We start from the raw sequence: 25,074 nt of genomic DNA, 5'->3' as shown, positions 1-25,074 counted from the left end.
GACACCACCTGTAAGAACACCGGCCCACAATGCAACGGCAACGCAATGAAAGAGCCCCAGGAAATCATTCAGGCAGTTCTCAGATACAGACTTCTTTCAGTACGCTTCGACGTTTTTTTTAAACTTTTTTTTGTTTGTTGTTATTGTTGTTGTTGACCACACGTGTGAAAAACAAGAGATACCATGCCAGCACACTACCGCCCCCAAAATGACAACTGACCGGTCCAATTCTGTTTTTACTGTTCCCCGATAGCTGAGCGCTTATCGGAGCGAAGCCATGGAAACGGGAGATTTGTGAACAGTTGCCACGACAGTACGTGTCCTAGACGACAGACGCCATATATGCAGACGGAGTAGCCGGTTCACATGCTTTGATAACGCAATTATTTTGCATGTTTGCTTTGGGAGTACGCACCAGCGCCACCAACGGGTATCTTCGCAACGTGATCAGAGTACGAGCATGCTAGCGTGCACTATACGTTGTTATTCGGGAGCATTTTGCGACCGGCCTAAGCCAATCACAAACGTCGTTAGACGATTGTATCTCATTACGGACGATGTCTCATTACGGCCTATAATCCTTTAAGCCCCAAGCGTCTCGTTACGGCCAAAATAATCACTCAGAAGGTAGTCTCATTACGGCTGACGACGCCTCATTGGGGCAAAAAGTCAAAATATGTATTGTAACCTGCACTGATATGCAATGTTGCAGCCAGGTATGGATATACTTTCAACAAGGTATAAGCCATGCAGTTGAGTTGGAGTTGACTTACAGGAGTTGGCCCGAAGTATAGTGCATTTTACGAAGTCGCATACTGACATGTTTTGTGGATGTAAAGAACATGTTAATAAAATTAGCACAAACCACTTTTTTGTTTGTTTCCGAGAACGATATACACAAACTAACAAGAAAAAAAACTATATTTGAGGCCTGTGCCAATATCCGAATTCGTCGAACACAGAAACGGATAATTTTGTATTCGATTTGCGAATCGGATACGGAGTTCTATAATCCAATGTCGAATCGAATCGAAGCGATGTTTCTTCCAAACCGAATATATTGGAATACTTAGGTCCGGAGCTGCAAGTGTATGGCTAAAAAAGGCACAAGCGGGCATAAAACAAAATGAGCTCCACTTATTATTCTGATCCGCATGAATATATATCTCGTATACGTGCTGTATACACACGTTTATATCCATACATGTGCTGCATGCGTATCTGCATGGGGTGGAAAGTTGGGCTAGTTGGTAACTTCACATGGCTGAGACACAGGGCGAGACGCACACAACACAAGTTGTGCGTCGGAAAAGTAATGAACCTTTTTACAAAAGCAAGCGCCATCTGTGTATTGTGTGCGTGTTGAGTGTGTAAGTAATGCTCCCAAGGGGAGATTGCGTGTATTGTCATTCTCATCAAGCAGGAGAGCTGCCTATGGAGGTAGTCACCTTTGGACAGGCACACGAGGGCTCATGGGAACTTAGAGCGCCGTTATATGGCATTACGAGACAAACCAGAGGCGGAGGTAGATGAAGAACAACATTCCCGGTGTGCGCCGTGCGCTTGGTGGCGCGCGCGTTTTTTTTTTTTTTTTTTCAAATCGTCTAATCGCTCTACCTTGGTCATGTGTATCTGGTTAAAAATAGACGATGTTACAAAGATGCGCGCAGCGCAAAGCGGCATGGGAACTTTGAGGGACACAGCTCCGTCGTCTGCTTCGGTTATGGTTTACCCCGGCTGACGATGCTGCTGCGTGCGCACACTGGGAACGTTGTTGTTGTTCTTCTTCTACCTCCGTCTCATGCCGCCTCGTAATGCTCTAGGCGCTCTAAGTCCCCGTGAGCCCTTGCCTTGTGTGCCTTGGGAGCCGGTCCTTCATATATGGAGAAGGGCCCCTTGATAACGAGGTTCGCCCCTGGGTGGGCCGTGTCTTTGACTGGTACGGCCGATAAAAAGGTCGACGGGGCAGTACCGCTTGCGGTGCTGTTTCAGGAAAGAATTTTATTCTTTCACGTTGTATTTGCTTTCGGTACGTATGTGTTCTCTTCTCACCAGCTTCGATTTTTAAAATAACCATTCGCACCAATATCCTCTTAATCCTCCTGGCGCATTTCCGTCAGGTGAACAACACATCGCTGTCCTGCTTGTAACGAAGGGCAGAATCTTACCGTTCTCAGAAAACCTACAGCCATTCGAAGACATTTCTTTCCTGTTCCTTTCTTTCATTATCACATATTCCGTGCAGCACAGAAAGAAAGGCGTCTGCGGCCCAATCGGTCCTTTGTCCTTTCTTACGTACATGTGACGCAAATCACAAGATCCCTTTCTTCCCCTTCCGTCCCTCATTTTCTGCTCCGAACGTCTGGAAACAGATCGATTTGCGAGTAGAAAGTTTCGCGAGCAGGAAAAGGAGCCGCAACGGGCAAGAAAAATAACGCGCGTACGGCGCTCTCTGCGACAGTTTTCATTGGTCCGCGCATCTCAGTTCTCTAGCCCATTTGTCACAGGGTCCTTCTTTCGCAGAAAATGTCCCGCTGCACAACTATAGTGTCAGGAGTCGTGAAGCTTCTGATTTCTTTGCACGTCCTAGTTTGTACGCGACAAAAGTGTGCGGGGAAGAAATGCATAAAAATCACGCGACATGTGTGGGGCGCAGTGGTTGCGCCACAGATAATGACGTATGGGATTCTGACTTGCCGCAAAGCTAGAAAGAAAAGGGGAAAAAGGGGAAGAAAAAGGGATGGAGTGGTTATATAATTCAGACGATGTCGTGTGTGGCTACTCCAATCCCAGTTTGCTGCAATCTCGTTTCTTTTTATTGCCCACTGTCCCGGGCACTTCAAACACTGGACAAAAGATCATACTCTTACTGCAAAGTAATGGGACGATGGCCCACAAAGGAACAGGACATGAAGGCACTCAAGGCAGTGTGTGTCTACCTAGAAGAAAGCGGTATATCGGGTGTTTCAGTTAAATCCCCGGGCTAAATAATTCGCGAACGGGCAATCGACGAGCTTTCTTTTTTTGCAAGTATCTGTCCGATACCGCCTACAAGCTGCGCAGCATGTGATTGAGTGGGAGGCGCTCATTATTTAAATAAAAATTCAAACGAGTTTCGTAAAAAAAACGTCTAAAGCAGGGCGCTGTCGGCATTAAACTGGGTACTGCCCCTTTTGGGACCTTCAGTGGACACCTTTTAGAGAAACAACCTGCCACCGAAGCGTGTCATTTGTTGCGAGTAATTAATTGGTTTCGGTTTACATATTTTTGTCGCGGCTGGTCGCAGTGAAGCGCAAAAGGACGCTCTTCCACCCCCTTATCCACCAATGAATCATGTCCTTACACCAATAAATTAACACCAATAAATTACGTCCTTTTGCGCTTCACCGCGATCAGCCGCGACAAAATATGTTAACCGAAACCAATTAATTACTGTAGCAAATGACCCGCTTCGGTGGCAGATTTTTCTGTAGAAGGTGTCCACTGAAGGTCCCAAAAGGGGTAGTACCCACTTTAACGCCGACAGCGCCCTGCTTTAGAACTTAGGGTTTTTACGAAACTCATTTGAATTTTTATTTAAATAATGAGCGCCTCCCATTCATTCGCACGAAGCTCAGCTTGTAGTTTGTATCGGACAGATACTTGTAAAAAGAAAGCTCGTCGATTGGTGCACCCGTTCGCGAATTATTTAGCCCGTGGATTTAACTGAAACACCCGGTATATTGCCGCTACTAGCAGTCACATATCATTAACCTCAAACCCACCTAAATGAGATGGAGCTGCAGGCGCCCTTAGGCCAGCCACCCTACTCCAAGTCCCCCCCCCCTTTTTTTGAGCAGTAAATTACTACTACAACTACTACTTGTGTGGCAGATACACGTAATCTTCGCAACGACAATTAAATCTCGGCATTTCTTATTGTGCCAGAAATTTGCTAATGCGTTACTGCTGTGCTGCGAACACTTATAAACGGATAAACATATCAAGAGAAACATGGGGATGGTCTTTTCGCACGCCTAGGTGCGTCTATTCCACGGCACTTAAAAGCTGAGTGCTCCAGTGACCGTTTGGGATTGCAATTAAGAAGAACTAAAATGTAAAATATGATTTTATAGGAAAACGCGAGGGAATAAGCAGTGAAGTTACTGTCGTACGAGTATGCGAAAATAAATCGACAGGGTGCATTCCTAAACGTACTGCTTTTGCTCATCATTGCGAATTTTGCAGTCACAAACAGCTCGTGACATCATCTCCCACATACGCACCAAGCCACACCATCATACCGCAACTTCATCCAAACACTCTTCGAGCCTCCTCGCCAGCTACACGAAAGAGACGTCCTAGCTTCTGTTCAACTCCCACGTCACTGTCACATGTGTCACAAAGAAAGTAACATACCCCAATCCCGTTTCATGCACAGAACAACAAGCTCTGGATCTTTTCCAACCCGTTCATGTCCGCCATATCGCCTCGCGAAGTCCCGCTAGGCACACGCGTGGCGTGCACGCTATTGGCTTTCTTTGTGGTGGAGAGTTTCGCTCTCACGATTAGGTCCCTGGAGCGGTAGACACGATAATCATTAAGGGGGGCGTTAATTGACAGAGCCATCAGGTGAGTCCCAATTAAATCTTCGCGGAAACCCGTACAAAAACCCGTAAATAAAAGGCAATTACGCCGTCTCTCCCGTGATTGCGTTTGTGCATCATCGCACGAACCCTTTGGAAGCAGTCCCATGTTTACACACAGTTTTTGGCGTTGGTTTCCAACAAGTATCGTGAGGCGTTCGGAGAACGCCTTTGTGGAATGAGAGCAAAAGGATGTGAGTCAGGAAGTGATGGTAATCTCGCGAGCACATCAGAGAGTATGCTTTCGCAATTTGTAACAATGTTATGTAGCGAAAACTTCTTCTTCTTCTTTTTTTTTTTTTTTTTCATACATACGCCCACTGTGGGGACAACTTTCGATCATTCACATTCTCATCACATGTCCAGCATACCAACATCTGTAGAAACTTTTTGCCACTCCACAGAACTCTTCTGCTGTGGGTGATGACAGTTTTGTACCTTTTGATAATGTGTATAGGTTTTTTAGAGACACTGGGTTTTAGAATAGGTGTGATTTTAAATACTGATGTAACATTTACTCCAGTTTTAGTCCTGAACATGCACGTTTTACCTAGCTAGTCTTCAATGGTATTTGGCGCATCATGGCCCTTAGCAGCTGATGAGCCCAATCAAATCAAATCAAATCAAATCAAATCAAATCATGCATGCACAAAGAGCTGGTCGTCCATTATTCGTCTGCCGAGCGCTTAGTTTTTATTTTCAGAATTATTTAAAATCGGAGCTTATGTTTCTTATTATGAAATACTGATATGCAATTGTTCATTCGTGTTCAATATTATTTATTTTTATTTATTTATTTTATTTAACTGGTACTGTTAACCCTGTACTAGGGTTGTCACAGGAGAGGTACAGAAAAGTCAAAACATAGCACTCAACAATTCACAGCGATGCATCTAGCTGTTTTTTAAAAACACTAATGGAATTACTGCTAAGCAAAGAAATAGGCAGCGAATTCCACTCTTCCACCGTTTTAACGAAGAACGAGTTCTTGAAGCAATCAATTTTGCTTTGGAACGGGATGGCTTGCATACTATGTGAGGAGCGCAGCTCTCTAACAGCTCGTCGCCTAATATAGGGAGAGGTGTCAAGTTTAAAGTGACCATTGTATAACATAAAATAAGTAGAGAGACGATTGAATGTTCTGCGTACTTGCAATGGTTTCAGGTGAGCCCTGAGCAGTAGCTGCGTTACGGATTGCCTTCTGTCATAGTTTGCGTAAATGAATCTGACCGCCATTCTCTGGACGCGCTCCAATTTCTCAATGTCCTTCTTTCTATAGGGATCCCACACCACAGAGGCGTATTCTAATGTTGGTAGTATGGTCGTCCTATATGCCATGAGTTTTACTTTCCATGGCGCGTTGTAAAGTTTCCCTTTAAGGATTCGAAGCTTATGACAAGCTGTACTAGTAATATTAGTAATATGTCTTCCCCACTGCATATGAGCTGTCATGGTTACTCCTAAGTATTTGAAATGTTCGACCTCTCGGAGCACGTGCTCCTGCAAAACGTAGTCATATCTGAGCGGCAGTGTCTTGTTAGTTACGTGACAAACAATACTTTTCCCTGTATTAATTTCCATTTTCCACTTGTGACACCAATCATTAATACGTTCCAGGGCCACTGCTAGCTGAGCCTGGTCTTCGTGATTGTCTATTTTGGTGTATAGTAAGCAGTCATCTGCAAAAAGTCTCACACGGATACTGCTGGGGACGTCGAAAGATATGTCATTAATATATAAAAGAAATAGTAAAGGACCCAATACTGAGCCTTGGGGGACACCCGAACTAACATCGCACACGCTGGAAGAGTGGTTTTCTAACACAACATATTGTTTTCTATTTAACAAAAATGAATCAATCCACTTAATAACTCTCCCATTTATGCCGTACATTTCTAATTTTGACAATAGTAACGTATGTGAGACTTTGTCAAAAGCTTTGGCAAAGTCAATACATATAACATCAATCTGGCCTTTCTTATTTAAAATCTCGCATAAGTCGTGGACAGTTTCCATCAATAAATTAAAATTTTGAAATGAACAAAGTAGGATGAGGTAAGCTAGTACGTGCATACGAGCTGGTGCAGACATCATTACCCTGAGTTTTAGGAAGCGCAATAACTTTTTACGTCTGTTCTATTTTGTTCCGTCCGCTCTGTACTGTTTACCTGTCTTCCTGTGCTTCCTCAAGCTCAAAGAAATGATGCTTTGGCTCATTTTTAGGTACATCATTATAATTTACGTCAGAAACGCTTAAACTAATTAATTAGGATCATCTAAGTTCTGGTTCCCCCTTTTGCGTGGAAGGCCACTACGCAGAAACATCTTCTATGTCTCGTAGATCCAGCAACGTTTATAGACTTGTATATCCATGATGACGAATAGCAGTTGTCCTGTCTACTTCTACCCTGTCCTTGTCTTCTTGCTGCTATTCGTCGTCATGAACCTATATCAACTGCCCCGTATTGTTCCTATCGTATATCCAATATGTTTGTTCACAACTCTCACCCGGCAGCATGTAAGGAGGCCGTCCACAACAAAGAGAGCAATCCAACACCAATCAGGCTGAAAGGTTAAAGAGCGAAATGAGACTCACCGAAGACGAGGATGAGCAGGTCCGAGATAGCCAACGAGAAGAGGTAGTAATTGGTCGGCGTCTGAAAATGGGAGTTCCGCGCAATCACCAGACACACGGTGACGTTGCCTATGACTCCCGTGACGAAGATGATGACGTAGATGACAGTGAGAGGAATCACAATGGGAAGCAGAATGTGCTGAGGTCCCAGATGCAGTTCCAGGTATTCACGAACCGTCACGTTTCCCAATCCTAAATCCATGGCACTGCTCTGCTGAGCGCTGAATTCTCTCTCACACACACACACTATGTTTTCACATCACCTCGACGTTCCGTTCGTGACTATACGACTGTTCGCCGGTCGCATAACGCTACGTCAAATACGAAAGTCGCAAAGCGCGGAGATGAACGTCTGATGAAACGTAAAGTTCAGTGGCCTTGACTCCCGAACTGCAACTGTAGAGCCCAACTGGCAGCAGTAAATCGATCATGAGAGCCGTTCAGTGTGCAGGGTCGGCATGTGTAGCAACAGGTGTGCCATATTCCAGGATTGACACATCCGACATCATTACTGTACGTAACCCTGTTTGTGTTTCAAGTGCTTTTATGAAAAAAAAAAAAAAATATATATATATATATATATATTCACCCTGAGTAATATAGATGATAAAATTGTGACACGAGTGTGTTCCTGCGAGATGACAGTAATCCTGTAGGGTGTGGCAGTTATATTGTAAGGTGTTTGGTTGTTAGCATATTCATGCACTGGTAACGTCTTTGAGGTACCTCTTGAGTGGTCCAAGAGTACGTTCGAAAAATTCGCAAATATGGATACAGTTAATATAAATAACGAGTGAGCAAGATCTCAACGGGAGTAGCTGAATATTATGTTACACTATTCCGCGTTATGTACGGGCAAATGCGTTGCCGTCTTATGGTGATATTTCATGTACACATTAATATCTTGCCGCGACGTACGAGCACATTTACTCCACGGACACACCGAAAAACATTGAGTAAAACACGAACCAGCAAAGTCACGAAGGTAAACAGCTCTTAAGCTGCCAAGACTTTTTCCGGGAGCGTGCCACTAATATTCCACTTCTTCGGTTTCGATTTATAGTGATCAATGGGTGCACTCTTCAAGTCACATTTCCGGTTTCCGACAGAATTTCCGGTTCTCTTGGTGGACTTCTTTCTCTCGCTCTTGAATGAGCCTCTTCTTCACAGCTGCTCCTGAGGGACACAGAGAGGAAAAATACATTTTTCTATATACGTTTATTGATCACCTTTAACGTGGTTCACATGCTGCTAAAGCGGATCTCATGTTATCCTTTCACTTTTTTTTTTTTCATCTACTTGGATAAATGTGCCCCGTATTCGAGTTAGCCAGTTCGGAGAGTGTTGTGCTCGCTGCAATTTTAATGTGATGCTTTAAGCAGCGCCTCAGAGAGTTCCAGGCTGCACGGAATTTAAGAAGAGCGTAATCAGTGGGCTAGTCCTGAATATTTTAGGGACTCGCGTTTGTTCGTGGACGTGGCTGTGGACGGGCTTACCTACAATTTATTGTGTGGTGGTTCCAGCTTTGTCATATATAATATCTTGGAGCTCGTTAAAGAGCTACGTTGACACTGCACGTAAAACGCCGCCGCGTTATGATGTAAAGTGTGTGTTTTACATAGCATCTTTATATTTTTGAGTACCACGCCTACAACACACATCCCGAGTGATTCTTGCTTTGAGTATGCTTCGACTGATTTTCTTTTCTTTTCTTTTTTTGACTCGGTTAAAAGTAGTTTTCGCTTCTTCGCTCTGTTAGGAATACGATCTAAGCTGAAAGCACCTTCCTCGTCACGAACTCAAATTATTCTCTACAAAAGGAAACAAGAATTAAATAAACGTTCCTAGATGCAATGCTTTCGAAAGAGCATTTAACAAGACTTTTTTTTTTCTTTTCTCGTCTTGTAGGCTGTAGCGGTAGCTGGCTGTAGCCACCTTGAGTACGCCACAGCAAGAGATGTATTATGCCACATATGTTTTTCAGACTGTTCTGGACAAATATATCTCGTCTGGAAAACTCTGCTTCTAGCACACCCTTGACTATACGAGTATAATAAAAGTTAACTTTTTGCAAACTTAATTAACCGGAGCATGGAGCTTGAAGTGAATCCTGCGGGATCTCTGGGAGGGGCCACATCTTTTGCGCTTTCGGACAGGAAGGAAATATGAACAACAACAAATAAATCGTGACTATGACATGGGGTGATTCACCGCTAGAGAGCAGTACACTATCCCCATTACACGCGAAACATTAGACGCGAGATGAGAATGACGTTAAAGTTATGTACAAGCACAAGAATTGAGCTGTCCTCCACTGGCTGCGCTACGCCGATCAAAAGGAAGATGAAGAAAAAAGAAGAAAAAACACAACAGATGCAGCAATAGTCATTGGGATAGAGAGTATAATACTACAGCGTCTGGAGCAAACTGGCACGAGGATTTATGAAGAGGTTGCGATAGCTTACTGAACAGTTACATTGCACTTCCTTCGCGCGTGCCTAATGAGTAGAGCGCGGATAAATATGTCCTAAAAAGTCCTGAAATGTGCATGCAACTACGCATTAAAAATCTTCGAGATATGCAGCAAAAACCCTGAATATAGGCAATATTTTTCTTTGTTATGAAAGCAATCTGTCGAATGCATATTTGACAAAATTTGAGCATTTTTTCCCGTGGACGCCGCCATATTGAAAGCGCAGCGCCGTCTAGTGGGGGGAGCACGCTGAAAACGGTTTACCGCTCAAGTCAGACAGAAGGAAAGCACAGGTGTCGTCTGCTTCCTATCTGGCGTCGTTTTCCTCCTTTCTGGCTTGGGCGGCAAACAGTGGCTGCATGCAAAAGTGCTGGGTGTGAGGCTGGCAAGACGACCTGCGCTCCTACGTCATCGATTACGTAACGCCACCAAGCAAAGCATGCTGGTGGGTACTATCAGCTTTATCAGCCTATCAGACGACGCGTTTTGTTCCTGCTTCTTGCCCACCACAGCAAAATATAACCTCGAACCGGTCTTCTAGTGACGTCACATGTTTGTAAAATAAAGCCGCCTTCGTTTCGGACACACAACAAAGAAAACTTGCGCAACAGAGATAAATCATGAAGGCGGCGGAAACCGGCTTTTAACAAACAACACAACAGCAGAAAAATCCAACACTGAAGCTCTCAATCTGTTTAATGACACAAGCTTTCATTTAGTAGACTACATTTATATATATGAAGAAGTGTCGTCTGCTACACGAAAGCTTGTGTCATTAAATAAGTTAAAAGCCTCAGTGTTGGATTTTTCTATACTGTTTGTGCATTCCGCCGGACGTTGACGGTGTTGGGGTTCTTCATCTTCCTTGTGCTGTAAACAACACAGCAGTGAGACAGCCGTATAATGGCAGACAGATGCCGCTGTCTTGTACTGTTGTGGTGTTTGTTAAAGTTGTGTTTCCGGCCGCCTTCGGGATGTGTTTTTACCAACCTGCCCAACTTATCTTGAGTCGATATAAATCATGCAGCTGAAGGCTTTACTTTTTCGGCACTGCGCCACAGTGCAGTTTAAAATAAGAACGTTGCCTGTCTTGGTAATGGTAAGGAAAGTATTGACGTCGACATATGGACGCGGAACGAAAGAAGCTCTGAGCGCTAGCTGTAAAAAAGAAAAGAAAAAAGAAAAAGAATAGAAAACATATCGAACATACATGAATATCGTGCGCTTGGTACTGCTTTGATGCTGTATCTGCGTATTTCACGCAGTGGAGCAGGTATACGGTGGAGGCTGAACACCATATCTCTCTTAAGACTTTGCAGAACAGGACCCAAAGCACTCCCGAAACTGGCAAAAACCTTCCACGAAACAAAAGGACGAAAGCTATCTCACCTGGCTTATGAAAATATGGCAAAATATGCACTACGCGAGCATTTGCATGCGAAATTTGCCATAACGTGCCAAAGATGAATTTATAGAACCACAGAACACTTCTAACCGGTCCCAGACCAAGACAATTTTTTTTTTCATCGACCATTTACGAAACCATATTGGGAAAAAAGCGTATGCCTTTGCATGAAAATAAATCAGCGCTCTACTAATCAGCATCTATCAGTACCTGTATCGAACCGCCCCAACGGGAAACTCAAATTTCTCACGTGAACTGTTAGTCTGTGTGTAATAAAAGGCTAAGACTGCGTTCTTCGCGTCGTAACGGTCTGAGGCTCCAATATCGCAACAGAATCCATTTTTCTTAGTCGTTTTTGTTTTGTTTGGCGTAGTGTTTGCTTTTAATTTCTGCCCATTAAATGAACTAATGTTTCTAACTTCCCTAAAATCTGTTGTCCGCGTCTTTTTCCTTCCACAACTGTAAAACTTTCTGGCCGTTTGACTTTTGTACTTCCCTCGACCGATATATGTATGTATATATATATATATATATATATATATATATTTCTCTACGTGTAGCCATAGAAGCCATCTTAATCTGTAAGTTTGAATTTCAAACACGTCTAGCATCATTTACTTATTTTTTTAATGGCTTCCCCCCTCTTTACTATATATATATATATATATATATATATATACTATATAGGTTAAAGAGGTTAATATATCAGACTGCTGCGAAGTTGAATAAAAGTAAAATAATAAGACGTGGACGACAGATTACAGGAAAGTTAACAAAAACTAATATATTTCATCGGTAATTTAACACATAGATTATAATATGCTATGTAACGTCGACCGTTCTTTTAAACGTTTCATAGCATATTATAACCTATGTGTTAAATTACCCATTAAATAAATTAGTTTTTGTTAACTTTCCTGTAATATGTCGTCCACGTCTTATTATCTTACTTTATATATATATATATCAAAGATAAACTGGACAAGCAAAACAGTGCCGCCTATGTAACATTCATGGTGGGTCCTTTATTGTCCCCCTATTGTATACATTATAGACTTGCTCACATGAATACGGAGAGCTGGATATGTTTAATTCTTTCTTCAACAAGGAAAGAAGGAAAACTCTGCTGCGGCTACTCGCAAACCGCGCACATGTGTTCATTGTCTATTCGGCGTAATATAGTTTTTTAGGTTCGGGGAATAACAATGCGGCCTCATGAATGCAAATCCCTTGCACGAACACGCATGCGAGATGTCGGATTTTGCGACGCGGTGGGTAATTTAAGATGTGCGCCGCTCATATTTGAAAGCTTCCTGTTGTTGTCCCTTCTTGTTTGGAAATTCTATTGCGGTGGCATATACTAAGATTTCAATACCCAATACCATCATGTTCCATGCGTATGAGGAGCTTTTTTTTTCTCTAAATGAGCCAAGTCCATGCAAAGCTGGACTGGGAGAAACGTCGATGTTTGCTACTGACATTTCGTTTGAATCTTTTCAAAATCTTTCGTGGCATGTGAGCGATGTCAACAAAAAAAAAAATCTAGAATATCATTATAAATGAAAAATAAATTGCCTATTATAGCTATAATTTAACTGAGAATTCTCTATGTGGCACATTCGGATATGACGCAGAGTAATTGTCTCAGTTTCAGCATGTCTCGGCCGTTTAGAAAAGGGAGAAAACAGCAATTTCTTCAGAACGCCGCGTAGAAAACTCCACAAATGTTCATTCGTCCAGTGCACTCTGTTGCATTAGAAGAACAGCGACTAAGTGTGGAGAGAGAGAGAGAGAGAGAGCTTCTCTTCCTTATAGCATGCCCTTCTTCACAACCCGCAACAATTTCTTTATCTTGATTCCTGCTAAAGCTTTGCCCTTTGGGACTTGGAGCTTGCTTGGAAACTCTCGGAAGACGTTTCAGACATTTTTCTTGTGTGCCTTCTGCTAGGAACAGACATGCTGCCAGTTTCTTCGTTTTCATCGACTCCCATTACGAAACGCGCGCAAAAAAAAAAAGAGAAAAAAAAGGATGGAGGAAAGTTGCTCAGGCGCGAAAGCGGCTGGAAGCCGCCATGTTGTTTTGATCACGTGGTGTCCAGGAAACTCTGGCATTCGTTGAATTGTTATAGCTCGTTTTGATGGAAACAGCTGCCACATTTTAGGTTCATTTTTGGCTCATTATAGGCTTATTTTAGGTTCGAAATAGGTCCTTTCGCTTAATTTCTCCCACGGAAATTGACGGATTCCGGTCGGAGAGACTTTTCAAACCAAAGCCTACCTACAAATACCTTGGTTGCCGCCAAATTTAGTTTAGTTTCGGTTTCTGGATTTGGCCCATTTCGAAAAAAATATTTGATTGTGATTTGTCCCAGCCGAGGACGGTAGCCATGTGTGGGAGGTTGTGTGAAGCCCTTAGAAGTCGGCTCAGGACGCACATTTCCCAGGGCGTCAGTCGTGACGTTGCCCACCTCTGTGAGACCGACAACGGCAAGCCCTTTCACGACCACCACCGTGGAAGGTACCAGGGTTCGAATCCCGGTGCCGGCTGTGCTGTCTCGGGTTTTTCCTGTTTTTTTTTTTTTTTCTCAGACGCTGTCAGACATATATGTCGGCACAGTTCCCTTAGACGTCTGCCCAGGGCGCACACTCCCCAAAAGCGTTAGTCGTGTGGTTGGCCACCTCTGTGAGGCCGACAACGGCAAGCTCTTTCAAAAGCACCACCGGGGCAGATTCCAGCGCCACTTGTCGGAGATTTCAGGCGCACGTCATAAGAACCCCATGTGGTCGAAATTAGCCGCAGTCCTACCCTGCGGCACGTGCGGCATATAGCCACACAAATATGCTGACACACCTTACGTGTGAACCTGTTTCAATTACCATTTGATGATATGAAGGGGAGGGTGGTGGTGGTGGTAGTCATGTAATAACTGCTTGCCGTAGTCTGTCACGCTCATGCGGGCAACGTCACGAATATCGCAGGGAGGGGGGACCGTGCGTCCTGGGCCGACTTCACAGGGGAATTGTGCCGACATCTGTTTCAAAACGTCCGAGGAGAAGCCTGGGAAAACGTCCCAGAAACCACAGCCGGCGCCCGTATTCGAACCCGCGTCACTTCCCAGTCTCGTGGGAGGGAATGAGCTGATCCGTAGCAAGCAGCCAATGACGTGACGTGCTGCTAAATTGTCTCGGAACGGAGATAAAAATAAGACGTCATAAATGATATAAAATGGTAGAGCAATAAGGTATAATAGGACAGTCTCTCTGCTGATATTATCTGTGTTTCTACAGTCTTACACTGTACTTCAGACAACGTAAGAGCTACAGTCACGGAGGTATACCTCCGCCAGTGGAAAATGTAGTCCGGTCTTTGAAAATCTGTGTGTGTGGGGGGGGGAGGGGGGATGACGTTCAATAATAATAATAATAAAATGAAAGGGGCATGCGAGAATATGGCTGCCTAGGTACGTCGTCCTCGACGAGTATTTTCGCAATATGGATCGGTGTACAAGCAACGGTTTGGAGCGTGCAATTGCACTACCTTTTGACCCGGAGGCGTCACGCGCCCTGCCTAAGCCAATCACAGACGTCTTGAGGTTTGTGGGCGAGGTTCTTACTGAAATTCCCACATACCACGTACTACACACCTATTCGGACCTATTCCGGCAAATGTTCACAAGCATGGCGACGAACGACAAAAAAAAAAAAAAAAAAAAAAAAAACAAGGAAAGAAGAAAAGACAAAACCTGGATTAATTTACAGTGGGCTTTTTAGCTTTTGTAGTGGATAGAAATTCCGATAAAGTTTTGCGCATGAAAACAATACTTCCCATTATGAAAACGCATGACTTCAAATACCCACAAAAAAGAGGGAGGCGACAGCCATATTGCCACGGTCCCTCAATACTCTAAAAGGTGTTGGAGGACCGAACCGTGGTGTTACACAAACTTTTGCACACTGAACAGCAGTTGAATTGTTCCTCACTCATTCCACTGGGAGACGGCGTTTCTTCCAGGGAGCGCGACAGTTAAATAAGAAAGGTTGCATTGCAATGTGGTCATTTAAGGAGCTTCGCAAGAACTGACGGTGCGTTGACGTGTGTGAAAAGAAAAAGTGCTATTTTTATGGGACAGCCGACGGTCGTCCTCATTTCGCTGTGGTGCCACGTACACTGGCATGCAGTGAAAGTCATGAAGAAGTCCGTGAGAAGAGGATCGCGAGAGAAGGAGGCAGCATTTGAACCTCGCAACCAATGGCAGCGTTCTTGGTTAGAGTAGAGGCTGTGCGCTTAATGAAGCCGCTAAATGTTTCGCAACGTTAAAAACTGAATTAAGTGGAAAGGATATCGTCCAGCACTCAGAGCATCAAAAATATTTGATGCATTCTTATTATTTACGCCGCAGCAAAGGCGAAGTTAAAAAGCAGCAGGAAAAGCGAGTGGAAGTGCGTGCAGCGTCACCGTTAGCAGACGGCGCTCTATGTAACCACTCCGCGTGAGAACGCATTTGAGAAACGTAGACGTTTGGGTGTTGCGATTGGCTAATTTTCTGAAGTCACGACCGCAGGAAGCCGAGGGGAAAGAGAGAAATTGAGCGTGAGACTTCCTGTCGCGCTTTGTACGCTACGACAGTGAGCCTCTACGCATGAGAGGAGGTGAGCAGAGGGGGTCACGTGCCTATAGCATGGTTAGAGAGGAACTCGTCCAACACGTGGTCGTTCCCATTACAGAAGAGGGGAAAGAAGGAAGGTAGAGGGATGCGCATTCCCTGGACCTATCTGTGTAGCGTGTCGCTGCTACATCGCGTCTGCAAGGTTTTCGTTATGACAGTAACGTAAAGTTGAACTGCTTCGATAATATGGCCTGGGAAAATCCACAGCGGGATCGTATTTATATCTCATAGAGGGCTTTCTAATCGTCATCTGAGACTCACCACCAACAAAGGGGCGTAAGTGCAGAGAAATCCCTCAGGACGTCCTGTGGAAGCGCAGAACAATCACCATGCAGAAGAAGATTCTCCAGGAGGCGCACTTTGCCGACACCACCAGCACAACGAGGAGCCCGCGCTTAGAAAAGTGCATGCGGCCCCCTTGCGGCGACTTCACACGTCTTATGCCACCGCAGGATGAAGTCTTGTAGTCTCCTGAGCATTGGATGCCCTGCTTCAGGGAGCCGGACAGAGCCTAACAGAGAGAGAGAGAGAGAGAGAAAAGTCAGGTTGTAGATATAGGCGGCGTAAGCGCTAGAGAAAACGTCGTGCGAAAATCTCCATTAATCAGCCGTTTTGTCGGAGCTTTTGTTGCTCTTCGCACAAACGGGAGGCGACGGGAAACGCTTAATTGTACAAATTCTCCCGTTTGGATTAAATTTAATTTTTCCTTTGCATGCATTGCTAATTCAAGCGGTCGTTAAGCGCGCAGGCGGTGGACGGCTCTGTGTGTGTGTGTATATACATATATATATGGCGCTGTTTTGTCCCTACGTGGCTAGGCTGCGTAATCTGGTTCCATTCTGCAATGCTTTCAGAAGGCTTTAGAATATAGAATATAGCGAGCGGATGCATCATTTACATTTTTTTAAGAACTGTCCAAGAGTTGCTCGTGAAATGAATGGCTATTTCTCTCATTAGCTAACGGGACGTTCTATTCTCCCGTTTTGCCGATTGTAGAGCGGATCTTCGGGTACTGAGTGGTGACGAGAAATGCACAGCAATAGGACTAGAAGGCATAAATATTTGAGAAAAACTACAGAGAAGAAGAAGAAAGCAGCGAAGAAAAACAAACTCGGATATTTAGCAGCAAGAAAGGGAGCAAAAAAAACAAAAAATAAACAATATGCTTTGGTCTAGCGTGTGGGGCCACAAAGCATAACCTAAACATTTAATCACCACCATCAAAATAAAGTTATTGCTTTTTCCCATATGGTAATAGCAACAGGACTACTTTTTTCTAATTACCCCAAACAAAGACTGCTGGACAGCTCTTTCTTGTGTTATTCCAGGAAGCGCGACTAGCTGGAAATGATAAAAGTCAAACATGGTTCGTCTGGCTTAAACAATGGTTCGTTTTTGATACTGACGCTGCCATCGTCGCTGATGAAACTTTATGAGAATTTGCTACATCCTGGCTTTACAAAGGTTATCGACGTATACAACAGGGCGGAGAATAATACATATCGCATTGCTGACTTATGAGCCTCCAAAACGTGAGCTCTTCTTTCTTCATCTACGAATATTGGTCTGTCTCCCCACAGGAGGATCAAATGAATTCACTTGCTATTCTTCGTTTCTGCTCTTCTGCACATGCGCAGTTACTCTGAGCAGCTAAATAGTAAAGGTTATTTATCAAGAAGGAGAAGAAGGTGGAACAGGCCTTCGGCTACGAGCTAAGAGAGAGAGAGAGAGAGAGACTAGTGTTCAAACCGACAAAGGTGAATTCGGCACGACATTGTTCTTTGCTATTGCTAAACGGAGTTTTTGTTTTTGATTCCGTGTTAGCACCGCGTAGCAACTGTGGCAATCCGCGGTGTGGATGCAGGCTAAACGGAATAACAACATCCTCGATTCATTGATTTCTTCGCTCAAGCTTTCTAGCGTCTAATAATGACACCTCATGCAAACAGTTGCGCCGGAACTGTCTTGTTTCTTCACACCGGAAACGCTTGAGCACGAGCCTGCTAAAAAACGAGACAACGTAGACATTTCAAAATGGAGTTTCTATACCACCTTAGCCTGTATTTGTGTCATTTTGTTATTTCGTTTATTCCTTCTAATGCCGTACCTTGCGCAGTCCTTTCGTTCAGTGGTGTCACGAACGAAACGAAAGTATGATTTAGGCGCCTCCGCAAACTTTGGACTGCCAAGTCAGGATTACAGACTGCACGGCTCAAGTGACATAACGAACCGTGATCCTGTTTTACGTAGGTTGCTATCTTCAACTTAAGCCCTCGCGTTAAAACCTTGCTTACCATCAGCGACATCTGACATTCCAATTTGAGTACCGCGCGCTGCCCGAAGTACAAGAAACCGCAGCAGCAAAATTTTTCAATGTTGCGGTCGTACACATACGCGTCATACCAATCTAAACAGATCCGGAAGTTTCTTCCACTCAGACGGATAAGGTTTAGACGTAATCGCAAACATGGCAGCACATATCATTAGTGAACATTTGTCCTGACAGTGTTTGACTGAGGCGGCATAATCCTGAACTGCTCTCGATCCCCGTTGCATTCGTAAGCACAAATAACTGGAACTTCATCCTGGAACTGCAACCCATCATACAGGTACCTAGTCATAGGTGCATAAGTATTAAAGGCGCAGTGAGGAGCGGGCAGAAGTTTTATGTTCATCAAATTAATTTGTGGGCTGACAGAAGTTTCGGAAGACGTGAGAGAACCAATCTGTAATAATTACGAAGTACACATTCAGGTCGTTAGCTAACCCATTTACAGTGGAACTAGTTCGGCGACCTAGTATGCATTCGCATTGACCTCAATTACCTCGTGACCTCATCTTTACCGAAGAACATCCACGAAACTTAAGGTTGTCCTCAATGTACGCTTCAAGAAAGGAGCTGAGAAAAAAAATGACTACGTGAACTGAAACGAAAAAACTATCTTACTCTCTCATTAAAAACCTGACGACGATGGCCGCTCGTATTTCCCCAGAGCTGGCAGCGCTGGCACTTCTTTATATGGTAGGAATGGCTTTGCACCAGTTTACAGTCCTAGGCTAGAGTAAGCGTTGGAAGGTGACTTTTATGACCATACATTCACTCCGTCATTGCGAGGTGGATGTATGTGGGGGAGAACGGGTATGTGTTCTTAGACGACAGACGTTTATTTTTCTCTCGCTCTTTATTTGTGGGGTTAAGAAAATTGCTAGCGAGACATTTTGCGGGAACAGCAATCTTTATTGCTGTACCTGTTTTATATTTTAGTTTCTCCTCCCGTCCTACGTCGTGATTGCAACGGGTACACGGTAGTATACATCGTACCGTAGCATTATGTGATAATATCTGACGTGACGCCTCTCCCCTTTTTACCCTCTCTCCCACGTTTTTGGAAGACGATACAGAAACGCGCTGTTGGGAAAGAAACGGGTGGAAGGGATCTACATGGGGTGAATGTAGCAAAGGTTACACATTTTGATCGCGTCGTCAAAAATAGAAAATTACGTTACTGGCACTTCAAACTTTGCAGACAGATAGCCATTCGCCTGAAGTTTTATCCATCTTTTTTTTTTTTTTTTTTCAAATGTTATGACTTTGTAGGAAAAAAAGTTAGGAGCAAAGCAAATTCTCAGCCCATGCATTTCCTACGGCATATACCGCATGCAAATCTCCATTTTTTTTCATCTATCTGCTTCCCGTTCATATCACCACGTAGAGGTGGCGCTGCCTCTAAACCCCGCACCTGATCCACTTGGTTGTTGGTTGTTCCACAAGTTTTGGTTTTGCGTCGTCTCCAGGTAGCGCCATCTATACGTGGTGATGTGAACATGAAGCAGACAGAGGAAAAAATGGCGGTTCGCGAGCAGTATGGGGCCATAGGAAATGCATCGGCTGAGAATTTGCTTTCCTCCTAACTTTTTTTTCCTACAAAGTCGTAGCATTTAGAAAAAAAAAAAAATATGTGGATAAAACTTCAGGCGAATTGGTATCTGTCTGCAAAGTTTGAAGCGCCAGAGACGTTATCTTTTATTTTTACGACTCGATCGAAATGTGTAACCTTTGCTATAATTTCACCCTGTACGTACCCTTCCTGGTTTACCCTTTCTGTTGAAACTCTGTACTGCGCCCCGCGTTCGTCCTTTTGCTCATCCGTAAGCTTCTGAAAACATGGTTTGTAGAAAGCCACCCTGCCTTCATTTTTGCTCATTGTATCATGCGCAGCGTAGTAATGAAGACATGACTGCCCACTCTCTTGCACCTCCCCCTGTTTAGGAAACTGTGTGAGTCAACGAAATAAATGTTGTTCTGCCGTTTTGTTACGAAGAATTATATTGCTGTTCATGTCGCATTTCATTTCATTTTTTTTTTCGCTCACTTATTTTTACATAAATTTTATCGCTCTAGTATACGCGCTGGTAAAAATAAAATATTACATGCTGTTTTATTCCCATACTCAGGGATGTACACACGTTTTTTTTCGGATGCAGAAACAAAGTACAAGAGACAGGCGGGTAGTAACGTAAAAAGAAGAAAAAGAAACTAGAATGCCCCCACGGGCTGTCTAACGAGCCAAAAAGGACATGGCAGAAATTAGTGCGCATGCGCCAAATATGGGTCTTTCAGAAACAACACAACCGCTACGAAAGCTAACACAGCACCGGCGGGCATGTCAGCCGATCCTCCATTTCTCCCTCTCCCTATTTTTCCCTTTCATTCTCTCTCTCTTTCTCTCTCTCTTTCTCTCTGTAGTTCTTTCCTTCTCCCAAAATCTTCCCCTGATCACCTGTCCAGAAGATATTTAATGGACAGTTCAAAGCATTGAGATATACAACATATAGTTTATAAAAGGATCGGAACACTGCACAAACACAAAGCGATTACGCTCCCGATGGCGGGGACTTCCAAAAATAATAATTATTCCCTCTTTATAGTGGGAGTATGACTACTAGGAAATATTCCATTTAAGAAGGACACGCTTGTTGTCTCTAGAGTATGTGTACATGTTTTATATCTTGCCTGTGGCGGCCTCGAGAGCTATCCATAATGTAATTAACGTATTCGCTGCGTTACAGCCCCGAGGGTCGCTTAAGGTCGAAGGTCCCTCTCGAAAATGGGAATGTTTGTGCTTTGTACATGGAACGAAGAGCCTGTCTCGATTCTTGATTCCGGTTGGCCCGAGAGAAGGCGGACTTTGAAATCGTAATTAGGTTAATGCTGTAGAACGATTGAAGTGGTAGAAAAAGCTTTCGAGGACGTCCAAGTCGAGCGATATTCAAATAATAGGTTCGCTGAAGTCTTGCTCCAGCAGTCAGGGAAAACGTCGTATTCTGGTATTGTACAGCGCGCGACAAAGACGACGTCCTCCAGTGCATAGCCTTGCTAAATGCTAAGACAAGATGAAATTGAATACCGGCATTTGTTTTGAATACGTGTCGAGGAACTCAGATAGTTAGATGATAATCAAATCGTAACTTGAAAGACGTGACTTAGGCAAAACCAGCTAAACTACCAGACTAACAGGATTAGGTGATGCTGCTGCTGATGATGATGACGATGACGGACAGAAGAGGAGAAAAACGAGTAAGTGAAAATAACAAATTCGTTTGTATGTGAACAATGCCATGGGGGGCAGTACCCTACCGCACCATATATGAGACGAGTAACAGAGCAATTGAAGGGACTTCGGGTGCCTGTGCAATACAGAGAGGAAGAGGAAAACAGTAACTGGAAAACAATAATCGCCATTCTACATGGGAGAGAAGAAGGAGTAGTGGTACATTACGGTATCTCGGGCAAACCAATGGTCGTTGGGAGTTTCATAAACACTTGAAGTCCTCGGCTGTGCTGCAGAAGGTACTGACAAGGGCCTATAACTGTAAAGCCGTGTCGAAGGGCTTCCTGCAGGTACTATTCAAGCGCGCGCGAAGTAAATGCAAGCTACAGACATACACGCCATAAGAGACAAAAAAAAAGAAGAAAGGAAAAGGTTAACCTTCATGATATCTGGGTGTCAGATCGGTGTACATTGTGAAAAGACACCTGACAGACATAGGAACTCGCTTGAGGTCGACACGGCCACAGCGAGGCATTGTTAACACAGCGATTTCGGGAAAAACGTATTATCTGTACAGTCGGAGAGCTCAAATGGCGAAAGAAAATGCCTGCCTCTCTTTCATTGGCGTAACATCTGACCTTTATTTTTGGCTTCGCTATTAAAGTCGCCTCCCAAGCAGCACAATGTACTGAAAGTCGAGTGCAACAGGGGTGGACGGGTAGGTGGAAGGCCTTGAACAGACTCGTGAAACTAAAGAACATTGATAAGACACATACCGTCCACCCCTATTGCACTCGACTTTCAGTACATTGTGCTGCTTGGGCTGCTACCTTACGATGGGCTTATCTGAACCACGGGAAAAACAAGTGTGATAGTCGAACGTTTGTGACTCATCAAGAAATCGAGAGAGAGAGAGGAACCATCTATGCAGCTGGCGCACGGTTTGCTTCATTAAACTGATTCTGAGCGTCTCAACACAAGAGATTGTTCAACTACCTAGAAGAACAACGACCTTTCTTTCGAAATACAGGTTGCACCATACCCGGAGCATTTCCCTTGCGGGTGGAGAGCAGCGCAAGCGGGAACGTTCATGTACGGTTTCGTCGTTGCCACAAAAAACCCGGCGTTGTTCCGACGTTCGGTTGAGCGACGGCTACGAAAAACGCCTCATGGACAAATTGATGTTGGTCATCTCGTGCGTTCGAAGTGCGCTATGTGATTCAGTAGCGTCCTGGTGATACGAGCTCGCTTCTGTATCGCGTCGTGTCATAACTGAACACGTTAGTAACAGACTGATAAATCTTGACAGAGCAGACAAAAATGGAAAGATTTTTTTTTTTTGAACAAGTTTGCTTTTCCCTCCCAGATTATCACACCGAACATCGCGTACTGACCTCTTCACTGGTTAGTTTAACAACCTATTGCACTTTCTCGTCTTGATTGCCAGAATGAACTGGTTTCATTTGGCGTAACGAAGAAGAACTTGGTCTGTTTCAACAGACATACCAACTAAAGAAAAAGGGGGAATAAGGGCATCGCTACGATTTTTTTATATTTCTATATACTCTTTCCCTCTCTTCCTCTCAACTTGGACACTATGTCTGGGTCCAACATGCGACCGTATGGAACATATTGAACAACCAGTGTGACTTGCATTTGGGGAAAGCTCCAAAGCACCAAGGCATGGAAGGCGTTCCTAGGATACGACATCCAATGAATATGGGTGCCGCAAGATAACAATAAGTACAGGATGACAATATGTCACAAGGTTCATAACCAGAAACTCCAGGCAGGGTCAGGAAATGCACACGAACAGTGTGTCGTGTCTTTCATGGCTCTGAGACAGGGCCCGCTCGCATGAACGCTGATGGTGTACTCAGTGGTGTACTCAGTAGCTTCAGTAGTGCTTTGGGTGCGCACTACAGTCCACGACGCCACGCGTGCGTGAAGCACCGCAAAAGATACTGAGGGCGCCATCGGTTCGTGTGCACTTATAGTGTCGTGCTTAGTCTTCGGTCTTAAATCTTAGCCTTCTTCTTAGTCTTCTTCTCAGTCTGAAATCTTATAGCACCAACTCGCTTGCGTTTTAACCATTCTTTCTCTGTCATGGGGAGTTCCAACGCCTAAGCTGCGGGGCCACGGCATAAAAGTGTCTTCCCTCCCCCCCCCCACACACAGACGTCTTGTTTACTTTCTCTTTTCATTTCATGTTTGATTTATTGTTTCCGGAAACGTCTTGGAAGAGGAGAGGAGAGGGGATGTAACAGGGAAAATATGCGGAAGGCTGAAAGGCTTCACTTAGCATGCACTCTGAAGCTAGAAACGCAGAACGAGAAAAGATACTGATGTCGAATACACCTTTTTTACAAAAGCAAGCGCCTATGTATTGGCATCGGAGCGGAAGACCAGTCGCACAGCCAGAAAGCGCCACCTGTGTCACGCAAGGGCTCATGGGAACGTAGAGGGCCTTCGAGCATTACGAGACGGCCAGAGACGAAGGTAGAAGAAGAACAACAACATTCCCGGCAGCAGCAGCGTCAGCCGGGGTAAACCATAACCGAAGCAGACGACGGAGCAGCGTCCCTGAAACTTCCCATGCTGCTTTGCGCCGCGCGCTTGGTGTCGCGCGCTTCGTTGTAAAATCGTCTATTCCAATGGCGGAGTGGGAGCACTTGCGGAGCAAGTCAGGCTGCTCTGTCTGCAGCAATTCTGTTCTATTGGCAGACTGGGAACAGAGTCAGCGTCTTCCAATGGCAGTTTTCGCGCGGCCTTGTGGGGACAAGGTTGCTCCACGGAGCCAGACATGTACAAAATACTGCGCAAAAGTATTTAAAATAAGATACTAAATGCTCCACGTAAAAGGTATTTAAAATAGAGTACAAGATACTCGAGACTGAAAGTAATGGGAGTAGGATACTAAATACTCTAAGAAGTGTTTAAGATACTCTTTAAAGTACTTTAGTATTAGCAATACGTGAAACGCGTATTCTGAACGTGGCCGTACAAATGAGAGGAATAAACTTCATCCGCCGTACTTAAGCGTATCTTTTATTTGCAAGGTCTTGGTATCAAGTAATGTTTGGTGAACTTCGGTGAACTCAAGTAAACTTCGTATTGCCAACTGTAGGATGGCATCATTTATTGTTGTTGTTGTTGCTACACATCACGTTTCAAAAATATTCCCGTGTACAGCACCGCGAAGGATACGCAATGAATTCTACACAATAATGTCTCAAGGGTATCTGGAAGTAAACTTTGGTGATATGTTCTGACCCAAAACTTCGTAATCCGTCCGGTATGTCAGTTCGGGTCTTTCAACCTCTTGCGCGTGTGTATTCCTTTGGTGACCAAGGAAATAAATGCGGGGATTCGCTTGTACCTAATCCCTGGAGGATTCACCTGGCAATATGAACAGGAACCGTTTTCTGACGAAGGGGTCAGGCTATTGACAAGCAAGGCCAAGCGCGGGACCAACCTATTGCACAGGAGGATAAATGACAGATGCGCGAATTTAAAAGAAAGAAAGAAAGAAAGAAAAAGGGGTTAAATTCCAGTGAGCTGAAAATCTGGACACGGAAGTGGATACGGCTTGACGAGGAAGGGGAGTGTTTTGACTACTGAGTAGCAAATACTGAAAAAAGTATTTTGAATGCGTTAAAAAATACTTGTTGCAAAAAGTATTGTGTAGAGTACCAAAATACCGGAAAAGGGTATTTC

General features: G+C 44.2%; 2 protein-coding genes across 2 annotated transcripts in view; one reads left to right on the top strand and one right to left on the bottom strand.

The window, feature by feature from the left end:
- The window catches only part of LOC135401454 (uncharacterized), a 102,276-nt gene that overhangs the window by 24,294 nt on the left and 52,908 nt on the right, over positions 1-25,074 (top strand). The window lies entirely within an intron of this gene.
- LOC135401455 (neuropeptides capa receptor-like) overlaps positions 1-25,074 on the bottom strand; it is a 134,386-nt gene that overhangs the window by 104,237 nt on the left and 5,075 nt on the right. The window contains exons 2-3 of the mRNA XM_064633871.1: positions 16,067-16,316; positions 7,222-8,436 (exon numbers count right to left, since the gene is read on the bottom strand). Of these exons, the coding sequence (XP_064489941.1) occupies positions 7,222-7,462 (241 nt within the window). The 5' untranslated portion in view covers positions 7,463-8,436; positions 16,067-16,316. The remainder of the gene's footprint in view (positions 1-7,221; positions 8,437-16,066; positions 16,317-25,074) is intronic.

Source organism: Ornithodoros turicata, chromosome 7, assembly GCF_037126465.1.
Source record: "Ornithodoros turicata isolate Travis chromosome 7, ASM3712646v1, whole genome shotgun sequence".
NCBI classification, from domain to species: Eukaryota; Metazoa; Arthropoda; class Arachnida; order Ixodida; family Argasidae; genus Ornithodoros; species Ornithodoros turicata.
Note: the sequence above shows the minus strand (reverse complement) of the source record. Positions and strands in the feature narration are given on the sequence as shown.